General features: G+C 48.2%; 1 protein-coding gene across 2 annotated transcripts; it reads right to left on the bottom strand.

Moving 5' to 3' along the window:
* Positions 1-2269: 2269 nt before the first annotated feature.
* On the bottom strand, positions 2270-13833 carry CDK1 (cyclin dependent kinase 1). 2 transcript variants are annotated; one of them, XM_087932266.1, is made up of 8 exons: positions 13740-13833; positions 12551-12605; positions 10464-10620; positions 9228-9351; positions 8457-8627; positions 6596-6759; positions 5840-5981; positions 2270-2619 (listed from the first exon to the last, which is right to left on the bottom strand). In XM_087932266.1, exons 2-8 carry the CDS (start codon positions 12588-12590, stop codon positions 2503-2505), a joined length of 915 nt encoding a protein of 304 aa, XP_087788392.1. In that variant the 5' UTR covers positions 12591-12605; positions 13740-13833; the 3' UTR covers positions 2270-2502. The 2 variants fall into 2 exon arrangements, with proteins under 2 accessions (XP_087788392.1, XP_026566789.1); XM_026711004.2 differs by lacking the exon at positions 13740-13833 and adding an exon at positions 13145-13737.
* Positions 13834-14167: the final 334 nt, after the last annotated feature.

Raw genomic sequence — 14167 nt, 5'->3', positions numbered from 1 at the left:
TTCTATAGGAGAGACCCTACATGTTTAGGATGATTTGAGACAAGGAAGCTCTGACAATCCACCCCAACTCTAGGCGGTTCAAGTGGCAAGTAAAAGATTTAGAGGAGAGTCTTGCCTTTTGGACAAGTTTCAATCACCACAGCCAGAGGTCACCAATTTGTTATTGCCACACGTTAAGATGTGGATGACAAATAAAATCAAAGATATAGACCTTTCTTCCAAGCAGACACAAAAAGCCTGGAATTGAAGCATAACTTACCGATACCGGATTAAAATCCCTCCATTTAACTCTGTTCAGAAATTCTGAACGTTTTGTGGTAATCTAGGGCCAGCTGGAAGCACAATATTTTCCATATCACACTTCTAATTAAGGGGAAGAGCAGAGACCCACCAGCAGAACTTTCCCACCTGCCTTAAGTGCAAATGACTTGCATCCACATATGTTGAAAATTGTTTGGGTTTCACACTTGGCCAAGCTGTGAGCGGGAACAGAAAAACATACTTTTCCTATTCTTGTTTCTTGAGCTCAAGATGCTCTGCGGTGGAGAAAAAGGCTACTACAGGTTCCTTCACAGGTCAAGGGAAGGCAGAAATCTGCTTGTTATGGTTGAAGAAGCAGAAGATGTTGCATGAAACATGCAGCACTTTTCACTCTTAACAGTGCAAAACCTGAGACATTACATTTACATTAAGTAAGTACGATCTGAGCAGACTTGGCAAGTTTGAGGAACACTCCTCCTTCCACAAAGGCAATCATCTCCCAATCCACTAGCTGCTCCCACGAAGCAAAATCCATGATGAGCGAAGGGAGAAAAGGGTTTTAAACAGTTTGCCATCTTTTTAAGTGTAGTAAATCTGCCCCATAAACTCACATAAAAGTGCACACACCCCTCTAATCATCCTGCAAGCTATTCCAGGGTGATTCAGCTCCAGCCTGCAGTCAGTCTCATACCACGCCTTGATCATTGTAGATTATGTAGAGATTTTGTGCTGACATCTTGTGGTTCAAGAGGAAATGGCACATTGACGAGTCAATTTGTTGAGTCATTGGATGCAGCAGCCATAACTTGTCACTTGAATTACCTTTACGATGACCTCATTTCCTCCTCCGCTTACAGAGCACGCCAAAGCGAGCTCGATAAAACAAGAGCTCCTTCGGTTGAATGCCTGCCTGTCAGCAGTGGGGCGATCTGAGTTTCCGTGGCTTGAGATCCTCAGGAAGCAGCCAGTGAGCAAAACCTCGGGGTTTCACAGGAGAAACAATCAGCTTCAGAAGACTTAACAATGGTCTGCTGCAATTTCTATTGCCGCTCTTCAAGGTGAGATAGATGACATGAGGCCACTCCCCAGTCTGGTGGTGGTCTAAGGCAGGGATGGCAACCCTTTTTGTTGTGGTGTGCAGAAAGTGCGCGTGCCGGCACCCACAATGCAATGCGCTGTGCATGCGTGCGTCTCCCAGCTGATTTTCAGCCTGTTTGAGGCAGTTTTCGCCCTCTCGGAGGCTTGAGGGAAGCCTCTGCAGCGTTGGGAGGCTGAAAAACAGGCCTTCCGGAAGTACTGGAAGTGCCCGTTTTCAGCCACCGGAAGGCCTCTGGAGGCTGAAAACGGGCCTGTTTCGGCACTTCCAGAAGGCTCATTTTCCGGCCTCCCGAGGCTGCAGAGGCTTCCCCTCGAGCCTCCAAGAGGGCAAAAATGGCCTCCCCGGGCACCAGAGGCTGAAAATAGGCACTTCCGGTATTTCTGAAAGGCCCGTTTTTCGGCCTCCTGAGGCTGCAGAGGCTTCCCTCGAGCCTCAGGGAGGCTGAAAATCAGCTGGGAGGCATGCAGTAAGTTTGGCTGGAGCTTGCGTGCCCGCACAAATGGCTCTGCGTGCCACCTGTGGTACGCATGCCTATCATAGATTTGCCATCACAGGTCTAGGGGTTGATCCTCAGTGCCACAGAGGGAGCTGCAGATTACAAGCAGGGGCTGCCCATGTGTTCTCCAGGCAAGGAGAGGAAGGGAGACTGTCCCCTTCCCTAAAGCCACGCATAATGGAGCTTTCCCAATCAAGGGAGTCATGCAAGGACCTCTCTGGGATGCCTACAGGAGGTGGACGACGACCAGACTTGTACCTGTTGGGAGATTTTTGGTTCATCCAACCAGTTTCCCTAAGAGAGGGGTGGGGGGGTGTGGTGGTCTTTTTCTACAAAGACCCCAAAGGCTAAAAAACCCTTAGCCCCTTCTGGCAGTAAGGCCAAGCATCTGCAAGAAACAAAACATTCCACCCTAGTTTGGAAGGGTTTATTTATATAACAGTGGGAATAATTAACAGTGCACACATTTATTGAGGACTGAATTGCTTAGTATTTACATTTGAGGAGGATTTTACATCAGGGAACTCTAAACAGGGCTCTATAATTTTAGAACAGATCAAGACAGACATATATAGAAAAAACAAGAGCAAGAATTTCTGTACTCTCGCAGCAAAACGTCAGCAGCAGCTTCTCCCCAAACCAACAGTTAGCATTTCTTGAGCCGGCTGGCTGGGAGTTTCGATTTGTCCAGGTCATCGAAGTAGGGGTGATTGAGGGCCACACGGCCAGAAATCCTCTTTGCGGGATCGTAGATCAACATTTTCTGCAATTCAGAACAAAGGGACACATCACCCACTGACAATCCACAGGCAAGAAGGACATCCAAGGCAGAGCAGGTCAGAAGATCTCCAATCTCTGCAGCCACTTTGGGTGCTTCGATTGCATAAAATGGTCACAAAATAGCTGACCCAGTTGGCATGGCCAGGTAAAACAAAGTATTAAGAAATGAGAAGAACATCTCCTCAGGTTACAAGTAATCCCCGGGTTACGAGCGTTCCCATAGCGGACGTTTGAAGTTATGTGATAAGCTCCCTGTAGCGTTTGCGAACAAGTCCCAAAACGACAAATCTTGCAGCACTGTGGCAGTTATTCGCCCTTACGAACAACCACAGAGGCTCTGCAACATCCGTCCTGCATGTTGTGGGCTGAAATGAAGCTTCTGAGGGGCAGATCCACCCCTCAGAAGCTCCATTTGGGCACCCAGAGGCCTCCCCTGGCCCGTTGCAAGCCGAAATGGAGCTTCTGGGGTGCGTGTGTGAATCCAGCCTGTTCCATCAGTGCCTCCCCCTGGCCTTCCCCACCCTGAAATACCTCATGTGCGCTTAACGAGCCTCGCATTCGATTAGCAAATGCGTGGGCGAAAGGGAGTGATCCCGTTCAAAGTGCGCGATTCACTCCCACGAATCCTCGGGTTATGAATGGAATGGGCAGGTTCCATTCCACTTGTAACTTGAGGACCAGAGGTTGGTATTCAGCAGGTTCTGACCAGTTCTAGAGAACTGGTGGTGGAAAGTCTGAGTAGTTCGGAGAACTGGCAAATCCCACCTCTGACTGGAGATTTTACAGTATCCTTCCCCTGCCAAACCCACCAAGCCAAGCCCACAGAACCGGTAGTAAAAAAATTGAATCCCACCACTGTTTGAGATCTACCTGTATTGTCTTCTTCCCTCCCTGTCCATGGGGTTGTGGCTCTCCCAAGCGAGGCACTGGATGCAACTAACCCCCATTTTCAGTTTCTAAATGTACCTCTGGAGCCCCCAAAAGGGTTCCTGGAAGTACATTGCCAGTTGCCCCGCAGCGGGCTAGCGTGTAATCTGTCAATTCAAAGGGTCTAAACTGGTAACCCAAAGGGAAGCCAGTGGTCACCTGGGGAAAGGTGGCGGATAGCTATTACAAGGTGAGAAATACAATATCTTATAGACATTAAGACAAATAACAGAGCACAATTTGGAGCTCCGTCAAGGGGGTTGCCAACCCTGTTCTACAGAACCTCATGAGAAGTAATGTATTTTTTTGGAGTGTAAGATACTCCAAAGTGTAAGATGCCCCTAGCTTTTGGGGAGGAAAACAAGAAAAAAAAAAATCTGCCTCTATCTCCCAGCAATTTGCCTCCTTGTAGCAAACAGCCGGCTTCAGCACAGCCTGATTAGCACCAGCAGCTAATTGTCAGTTGGATCGGCCTCCCGATGATCGGCTGTTTCAGGCTGTAGGGATCGCCATCGCCGCCTCCGCACGTCCCGTTTTCGGCTTCTGCATGCCCTGTTTTCAGCAGTCATGCACCCCATTTTCTGCCCATTCTGGGCGACGGGGACCAGAACGGGCAGAAAATGGGGCGTGTGGAGGCCAAATATGGATGCAGAGGTTGAAAATGGGTTTCACGGAGGCGGCAATAGGCAATCCCTGCAGCCTGAAACAGCTGGTTGTCCGGAGGCTGATTCAACCGACAATCAGCTGCTGGGGCTAATCAGGCTGCGCTGAAGCTGAAACCGGCTGTTTACTGCAAGGAGGCAAATTGCTGGGAGGCAAAGGCTGAAGGGTGGGAGCCAACGGATGGGCGGGGCTTCAGCAACATTTGCTGTATAAGACGCACAGACATCTCCACCCACTTTTGTGGGTGGGTGGGGAGTGTGTCTTATACACCAAAAATATGATACCTCAAAACAAGCTGGAACATGGAAATCCAGAAATACAAATATATTCTAGACAAGTAGACGACCACCTAGAGAAACAGAATGACATCCTGTTGATGTGAAAAAAGCTGACCCTGCACATGTGGAAGAAGCTAGAAAGAAAAATGTTGAACGAAGGAAAATGCAGGACCGGATCTCATCTTGCATAACTCTTCCTGGCACTTTCCCTCTGGCAGATTATACAAATGCACCTCATATTTTATCGATTAGAGTAACTGTGTGGGCAACCAAGGATTCCGCCAGTTGGAGCTACGTTGCCCTTAATCCAGAAGGAACAAGATGACCAAACTGCTATCCTCACACCAGGCTTCAAGCTTGTGTTAGGGATACATTTGGGTGTGAAACAAATGGCTACACCAAAAAGTATTTGTAAATATGACCTACTACAAATTCTGCTTTCTCCAAGCAACAATTCACCAAACCAATTTGCAGACCTGAGGACATTTTCTCAAGCCTGACCACTTGCCTTCCACTCACGGCCTTGGCTACCCAGTCTAGCACCCAAGAGAGACACCTGGTTTCCCCCTTTGGAAGAATCAAAAGGCCCACTTTGATTCAAGGGTGTGCAGATGTTGATGAAGATTCGCAGTCATCCAGCTAAAGTTGTCTGGAAGTTTTTAGTTTGAAACCTTTTGCTGCTTATCCAAGTTGGTGACCAAGTTGGTTTAGAGTCATGATGGCGAACCTGCGGCACGCAGAGCCATTTGTGCAGGCAAATGGCTACCTACCTTTTACCCCAGGCAAAACTACCTCAGTGCCCATGCACGCACCTCCCAGCTGATTTTCGGGCCTTTTTCGGCCTCCCAGAGGCTTAAGGGAAGCCTCTGCAGCCTTTGTAGGGCAAAAAAACAGGCCCGCTTTGTCACTTCCTGTATTTCCAGAAATACCGGAAGTGATGAAACGGGTCCATTTTTCTGCCTACAAAGGTTGCAGAGGCTTCCCTTGAGCCTCTGGGAGGCCGAAAAAGGCCCAAAAATCAGCCGGGAGGCACACGCACACGCAGTGCAGGTAAGGGGGCAGCGTGGGAAAGGATCGCGCGCACATGTGCAGGGGATGTAGGGGGCCACGCGCATTGCCTTCTGGGTGCTGGCGCACAAGCATGCAATTTTTGGCACAGGAGCCCAAAAAGGTTAGCTACCACTGGTTTAGAGGGACCCCCCGCCCCCTACAGGTCGGACTCAAGAGGGTACTTGGATAAGCAGTGAACTTTTTTCAAACCCAAAAGAAAGGGAAGTCCACTTGCCAGGACTCAACTTGCACATCCCGCAGAAGAAGAGCGACGCAGTCACTTACCGAGAGCAGATCGAGGCCTTCGTTATCCAAGTTCTTCACATGAGATGCCAGACTGCTCGGTTTCCATTTGGGGAAGGTGTTCTTGTAATCCTGCAAGGATTCTACCTCCGGCCACACGTCATTGTTGGGCGTCCCCAATGCTCTGCCAGGAAGAGAAAAGGGTGGGTTGAATCTGTCCCTCGTAGAGACCTCAGGAGGAGGGAAGGAGGCTTTCGGGGTCCCATCCTTGGAGTGTGAAGACCAGCCAGCTGAGGCTCCCATCCCACCACCCAGTCACAAAGGGACATGGAAACTTCTGGCAACAGAAGAAACAAAAGAAAGGGAAAAGGGAGGAAAGAAAGAAAGAAAGGAAAGAAAGAAAGGAAGGGAAGAAAGAAAAGAAAGGGAAAGAAAGGAAAGGGAAAGGAAGAAAGAATATGGGGGTCCTTTGGTTGTGCCTGATGGGTCTGCTTTTCCATATCATCAGAACTGGCAAGAAACAGGCAACCACCTTCAGGCTGGAAAATATAATTTTGCTTCCATGGGTCCAGCAGGAGGAATGTAGTAGGACACAACGGGTGCTACGGGTGTGGTAGGATACAACCACCCATAGAGCTGTCTGAGTATGGCCAAGAATCATGAGCAGACCGATCCCAATTCCTCAGGGAACGCCACTATCTCAAATGAGCAGCATGCAAAAGTGATATACCCCCCCCACCCCCACCAAAGCCACCGATGCTTCTTGCCCCAGATGACTGTTCCTCCCAGGCTCGATACCTGAAGATCCGGAAGAGCTGGTCGATTTCCGAATCCCCGTGGAACAGCGGCTTCTTGGTGGCCATTTCTGCAAAGATGGTCCCGATGCTCCAGATATCTACAGGGGTGGAGTAGCGGGCAGAGCCAAGCAAGACTTCTGGGGATCTGTACCACAAGGTTACAACCTTAGAAAGGAAATCAGCAATTAGAAGATTTTACCTGCTATTCACACACACACACACACACGCATTTTGGAAGTGCTAGGTAGGATTATCATCCAAGTCACAAAAGGATTAAAAGGAGCCTGTGTGGCGCAGTGGTTAGAGTGCAATACTGCAAGCTACTTCTGTTGCAGCCAGCTGCCTGAAATTTGGCAGATCGAATCCCACCAGGCTGAAGGTTGACTCAGCCTTCCGTCCTTCCGAGGTGGGTAAAATGAGGACCCAGATTGTTGTGGGCAAGAGGCTGAGTCTGTAAACCGCTTAGAGAGGGCCGGAAAGCACTATAAAGCAGTATATAAGTCTAAGTGCTATCGCTATTATTGGTAGCATCCTTCATCTTGAACCTCATAAGTTTAAGAGGCGGGTTTGGACCTGAGCCGGCTACTACCTGAACTGTTCAGGATGAATGATTAATGGGCACCCAAGACCCATTTTCCCCCTCAATAGAGCCCACGTTTTATTTATTTATTTTTATTTATTTGATTTGTCAATTGTTTACAAGATAAGTATAAGTGTATACGTAGTTATGAATACATGAAATGGGTACATATAAGAAAAATAAAATAAAAATAAAAAGAAACAATAGGATAGGGACAATAGGCACGTTGGTGCGCTTATGCACGCCCCCTAGAGACCTCTTAGGAAAGGGGTGAGGTCAATAGTAGACAGTCTAAGGTTAAAGTTTTTGGGGTTTGGGGAAGAAACCACAGAGTCGGGTAGAGTATTCCAGACATTGACCACTCTGTTGCTGAAGTCGTATTTCCTGCAATCAAGTTTGGTGCGGTTAACCTTGAGTTTGTATCTATTGTGTGCTCTTGTGTTGTTATGGTTGAAGCTGAAGTATTCATTGACAGGTAGGACATTGCAATGTATGATTTTATATACCATGCTTAAATCAGACCGAAGACGTCGTAATTCAAGGTTTTCTAGTTCTAGAATTTCAAGTCTGGTGGCATAAGGTATTCTGCAACGAGTAGAGGAGTGGAGAACTCTTCTTGAGAAATATTTCTGGACTTTCTCAACTGTGCTAATATCAGATACGTAATGTGGGTTCCAGACTGATGAGCTGTATTCAAGTATAGGTCTAGCAAATGTTTTGTATGCTCTAGTTAGTAGTGTGATATTACCAGAGAAAAAGCTACGAAGGATTAGGTTAACAACTCTTAATGCCTTTTTGGCTATGTAGTTGCAGTGGGCTCTAGCACTTAAGATCATTAGAGGTGAGTATTCCAAGGTCCTTTACAGACCTTGGATCATCAACAAGGTCTTGACTATTCAGCTTGTATTTTATTTTCTGATTTTTTCTGCCAATATGTAAGACAGAGCATTTATTTGTTGAGATTTGAAGTTGCCATTTGTTTGACCATTCTGATACATAGTCAAGATCTTTTTGAAGGGTAGCAGTACATTGTCTCCAAAGGCAAAAAAGGAAGCCAGACTTCGAGCCATTTCAAGTTGAAACACAACTTGAGACATGAGATTAGCTGTTGCCAAACCTCTATTCCCACAGGGCCATCTTGGGAAGTGCCTTGCACTCCCAGAGGCCCCCATATGGAGGCCATCCCTCTCTCTCCCCCGCCCCCCCCAAGGAAAGTGCTTCAACCTCTTCAGAGAAGATCTGATCCTGCCTGAAGGCGGAGCCACACACGTCTCCCCCTTACCTCATGTGTGTAGACGCGCACAGGGATGCCGAAAGCACGGGCCAGCCCGAAGTCGGCCAGTTTAATCACACCGTTGTCATCAATTAACAAGTTCTGAGGTTTCAGGTCTCTGTGCAGAACCCTTCTTGAATGGCAGAACACGATACCTTGCAAGATTTGGTACAAGTAACTCTGAAAGAACCACAAGAGCAAAGACTTCCACTTCAGAACGTGGCCACCTCTTCTCCCGAGAGAACTACCTGTAGCACCCATAGTCAGTCAGCGTTATTAAGTGATGCGCGGTCATGCATCGGCCAACACTAAGGCTTGCATTCCCAATTCAAGCTCGTGAGTCCTAGGCTCATGTGAGGACTTTTGTCAGCAAGGGGTCATTATGGATGCCCCTGAACATGCACCAGGGGTTCCTACACTTGGCAACTTTAAGACTTGTGGACTTCAACTCCCAGAATTCCTAGGAGTTGAAGTCCACAAGTCTTAAAGTAGTCAAGTTTGGAGACCTCTGGCAGAGACAGAAACTTTGCAAAAGCAATAAGGAAATCTAAGCTTATTTGGCACATGCTGAACTTCAGAATAGCTGCCTTTAGCTGATGGGACGCTTCGCAGTTCACAAGCAAGGATTCACTTGGCCAAAACAATGACTTTTTATAAGCATTCGCATGCTTTTAGGCTGCTTGCACCAACCTCCACCTGAAGAGGCTCGTGCCAGAAATGAGCTAGAAAAGGACATTTTTTCCAGACCCTCCTTTTTGTTTTTATTTTACTCTTTCTTACCTTAACGAGCATACGATCTAAATATTGTCCTGATGGGATAGAATCCAAGTATTTCTTGAGATCCATGGAAAGAAATTCAAAGATAAGGTAAAGCCTTGAGTCTTGCATAAGCACATCCTGAAGACTAAAGAGATTTGAACAAATGTAGACAACTCAAACTCCTTCACTCTACAGTCAGCACAAAAAGTTCCCTCTGCAAGCTCTCATTCCCCACAAAATGCCACATTAATAAGTCTCTAATTGTATCGTTAATTAACAGCCTTCTCTAGTTTGCTCAGATGCTCCCACCGCTGGGAAGGGCCAGGGAGAAGCAATGGTGGCTCTGGAGAAGATTAAACATACGTCTGGTTTAGCACGACGTCTAAAAGCTGTTATGACAATAGTGTAGACATTTTCATTTATTTTTCATATCACGCAAACATCATTTCCACTTAACGTTCTCTGCATTTTCCCTGGGAAGGCTGACATAAACACTCCAAAGCAAGAAATGTTACTAGCCCATTAGATGTATCCCCAGTTAACATTCCTCTTAACTAAATAAACATTCTGTAACAATAAGGCAGAACCACCAGGTGCAAATAGGCACGGTGGGATCAATTAGCATGCACCCTGATCCAGAAAAATCAACTCCCTGCAGCATAACCCCAAGCCCCCCTCCACTTGGAAGGAAGCCTGGCTTAAGTGCAGTTCCAAAGAAGAGTATCGCAATCTCAGAAAGTCCTGAGTTAAAACTGTGTTGTTTCTACAGTTGGGAGATCTGAAGGCTGGAGGGCAAAAATGGTGGATCAGCATGCCAAAGTCCTGTGATCACCATTTGCAACCTTCCCAGCCAGCATCTAACAAGTGAAGTCAATGGGAGGAAGCTGGATTCCCTTATACCAGAGGTCTCCAAACTTGGCAACTTTAAGACTTGGGAACTTCAAGTCAGCTATGCTGGCTGAGGAATTCTGGGAGTTGAAGTCCACGAGTCTTAAAGTTGCCCAAGTTTGGGGACCCCTGCCTTACACCCTGCGTGGTTCACTTCATGACTGTTGTCATTTGCTTAAGAACCGTGGCCAAAAAAGGTAGTAAAATTCACTTAACAAACTGCCTTTCTTAGCGAATAGGCCTATTTGGGATGTGTGTTCGGGTAAACCCTGTGCAAAAATTAAGAGTGGTGTTGCTTCCTTCCTGGCTCGGTACATACACAAAGCATCCTCTTCTTTGCCCAATGGAGCCACAGGGTTGTGTACTCACCACACAATATTGGGATGGTGTAGCTCTTTCAGCAGGGAAACCTCCCTGATGGCCGTGCTGGGGACACCTTCTTCATCGCTTTCCAGGCGTATTTTCTTCATGGCCACCACTTGGCCAGTGGCCTTGTGCTTGCCTTTGTACACCACGCCATATGTTCCTAGCACAAGGGAGGAAAGCAACAGTGTGTGTGTGTGTGTGTGTGTGTGTGTTGACTTTGTAATTCTGGATGAAGCGACAGAAGGGGTCACCAAGGCTTGGAAGAGGGTAGCCAAGAAAGAACATCAAACAAAGCAACTTGGCACATGAGAGGGATGAACTTGGATGCTTGGAGAATGCACAAAGGCCCTGTTAGGAATATGAGTCACCAAACAGCTATTTGGGTTAGAAATATATAAACCAGGATAAACATTTTAAAACTGTATCTTTAAGAGCATGCTAAAAACTGCAATTGGGTGTGGTTTCTCAAATGGCCATAAGATGGAGCCAGAAGCCTGGGTTGTTTAGTCTTAGTCTCAGAAGAGTGTGTGTCTGAGTGAGTATCTGTTTCCTTCTGTTGGAAAGTATTGCCGTTGCTCCATTTCTTCTAATTGACTGATATTACTGGATTTAATATAAGTCTCATACTGAATTGTTTTTGACAGTGGATTTTGATATTTGGATTATCCCTGGATTGAAAAACTGACTGATGTACCTGTGAATGACTTTTGGACTGCCTTTGCTTAAACCTTTCTGGAAGTAAAAACCTACATTTACTGTACAGTGTATCTGTGTGTATTATTCAAACACTACTCTCTATACGTCTCCCTGTATGCGCTCATTCTCCTAACAGGGAATTACCTCAACACTGGCTATGGGCCCAGGCCATACCAGGCTCAGATAACTGAGAGTTAGTGTGAATACACACAGTACTGTATACAGATAGCTGTTTACTGTTTAATTGTGGTTTACTATCCTGATAAAGATGGCACAAGACACTTCAACAAGTCTATCACTGATAACCCGGCTGGATGGAACAAACTGTTTCCTGGTCTATGAAGTGCAGTCTACTTCTGCGTAGAGGTGGTTTATGGAATGTAGTTCAAGACCCACCAGATGTAAATGCTTGGGATCCAGAAAATGAGGATGATGCCAAGAAGCTTGCTGACTTTAAACAGAACAACGAACAAGCTCTTTGTATAATTGGACTAACACTGAGTGACCAGCAGCTAGTCCATATTCGTGGAGAAGAGTCTGCTGCTAAGTGTTGGGAGAATTTGAACAGGATTTATGTTCCTGAAGGTGCACACATACATCTTACACATAAACTGTTTAGAGCACATCTTCTGAAAGGTGGAGATATGTTAGCTCATTTAAACTTCATGAAAAGAACTTTTCAAAAGCTACATGAAAAAGAACTGATATTTTCAGAGCTGCATCAAGTTTACATCATTTTTTCCTCGTTGGATGAAAGTTATGTTGATTATGTATGTTCACTGGAAGTCCTGCCCAGAGATAAACTGGCATTGACTGACATTACTGGAAGATTGTTAGAGGAAGCAAGAAAACGGCTAGATAGGGACCAACTGAGAAAGGAACAACCACAAGAAGATGATTTATCTTCAACTACTTATACTGTTAGGAAATGTTTTTCTTGTGGGGCTAGGGGACATATAGCTAAATTCTGTAAGAAAGGAAAACAACAGAACACTGGCAAACACCAGAAGGCTAAGAAGAATGTTAGTTTAGCTATGTCTAGCAATTCAACTGTAAACCATGATTTGTGGGTTGTTGATAGTGGAGCATCGCAATGCATTACTAAAGATAGAAACAGGTTTGTAAAGATGTCCACGAGTAAACAACATGTATCACTGGCAAATGGATGGAAGATGTCCACAAGTAAACAACACGAGTAAACAACTGGCAAATGGATGGAAGATCAGGGAAAGGTACTGCGTATTGTTCTTGTATAAAGAAACATTTAACTATGTTATATGTACCTAAACTAAAACTTAATTTATCATCAGTAAGGGCTTTAGTTAATCTTGGTTATGTAATAACCTTTAGGGGAGATAACTGTATAATAGAGGAGCAGATCAGGGGGCACCTACCTTCACCAATCTTTTCTATCTTAGTGTAGTCGTCCATCATTCCAAAGGATTTGAGCTGAAAGAACCAAGGAGAGTAACCATTTGTAGCCAATTTGCCAGCTTTGGATACTTTCTCTTCCTCCCCCCAGGGAGGCCAGAGGCCCTCCTCCACCTGCCTCCACCCAACTCAGCTGATCTTCCTCCCTTTGACCCCTTCGCCTTCAGTCAAGAGCTGCCCAGCAAAGGCTCCCACTTCCTTTGGACTTCAACTCCCAGAATTCTCCAGCCAGCTGGCTGGAGAATTCTGGGAATTGAAGTCCACAAGTCTTAAAGGTGCCAAGTTTGGAGACCTCTGCTCCATTCAGGTGCAGCCCTGCAATCGCCTGGAAAAGGACAACCGGGCCAGCCCAGCCCCGGAATCCCTTCCACGGGGATGCCTTCTCGCAGCTGCATGCCAGGCCGAGAGGGAGGGAGGGAGGAAGGGAAGGGGACACCCGGGCGAGGACCTCCCAGCCCGGAGGCCAGCGCTCAGGCCCAGCGCCTCGGCTGCCGCGCCACCGCTGCCTGGATGGGGTGGAGGCTTGCAGCAGGGCGCCCCTGGGCGCCTCGCCTTACCGCTCCTCGGCCGGTGCCTCCGCGGCGCAAGAGCCTTCCGGACCGAAAGCGCCGCCGCCGCCGCCGCCGCCTTGCGAGCTACGCCGGCAGATTTCAAATTAACCGCGTCGCTCCGCAAGCCGCCCGCCCGCCAATGACGCGACGCCGCCGCTTTCAAACGGGCCAATCGGCGCGCGGCGCCAAAGCGGGGGCCCCGGAGCGGGCAGGAAAGGCAGGCGGGCGGGTCCGGCAAGGCGAGCGGGCGCTGGTCCTCCTCGTCGTCGTGGTTCCCCCCCACCCGCCCGTAGAGGATTCCGGTCCGGGCGGGCGCAGCTCCCCGTCCGGCCAAGCTCTCCAGGACGCTGCTTCCCCCTTCCCACCGGTGCAAACGGCCGGCTGGGGCCACGCCTGGAAGGAGACCCGCGGGGGCTGGGCTCAAGTTCCCCCCCATTGCCTCCTCGCGCGCCCCGTCCGCCGGGAGGGCAGCTGGACCTCTCCCTCCCCCCCAGGCCCGGTGGCTTGGCTGGCTGGAGGGGCTGCCTCGGCCAGCTGGCCCGCGCCCCCTCCCAGCCTCAGCCTCCTCCCTGCATTCAGACGCCAGGCGGGGCGAACTCACCTGGGCGCTTCCTGAAGGACGGAGAGAGGGACCCGCGCAGCCGCTGATCCTAAGGCCGATCTGCTGCTGCGCTCCTTCCCGCCTCTTCCGGCGGTCGCTTCTCTCTCTCTCTCTCTCTCTCTCTCCCCCCACTCGCCGCCCCACGTGCCTCTCTGCTCCTTCGCTGCACGGCCGGGGATGATGTGCGCTGCGCTCCGGCCGGGGAGGTTGGCTTTAAGCGAGCCTCTTCAACGGCAGCCGAGAACTTGCAGAGGGAGTTTGCAAAGTTGAGGGGTGGTGGGGAGACACTTTTCCAGAAAGTTGAGAGTTGTGTTTTAAAAAGGTGCCGTAGTGGTTGTTGCCTGGCGTTTTGGTATATCCGGAGGCTTGGAATGAATAGCAGTAGCACTTCACAATACAATACCGCTTCACAATGCTTTAGAGTAGGG

The sequence above is a fragment of the Pseudonaja textilis genome, chromosome 4, assembly GCF_049901715.1.
Source record: "Pseudonaja textilis isolate UNSWEBS1 chromosome 4, rPseTex1.2, whole genome shotgun sequence".
NCBI classification, from domain to species: domain Eukaryota; kingdom Metazoa; phylum Chordata; class Lepidosauria; order Squamata; family Elapidae; genus Pseudonaja; species Pseudonaja textilis.
The sequence above is the reverse complement of the archived record's forward strand: the minus strand, read 5'-3'. Positions and strand labels throughout refer to the sequence as shown.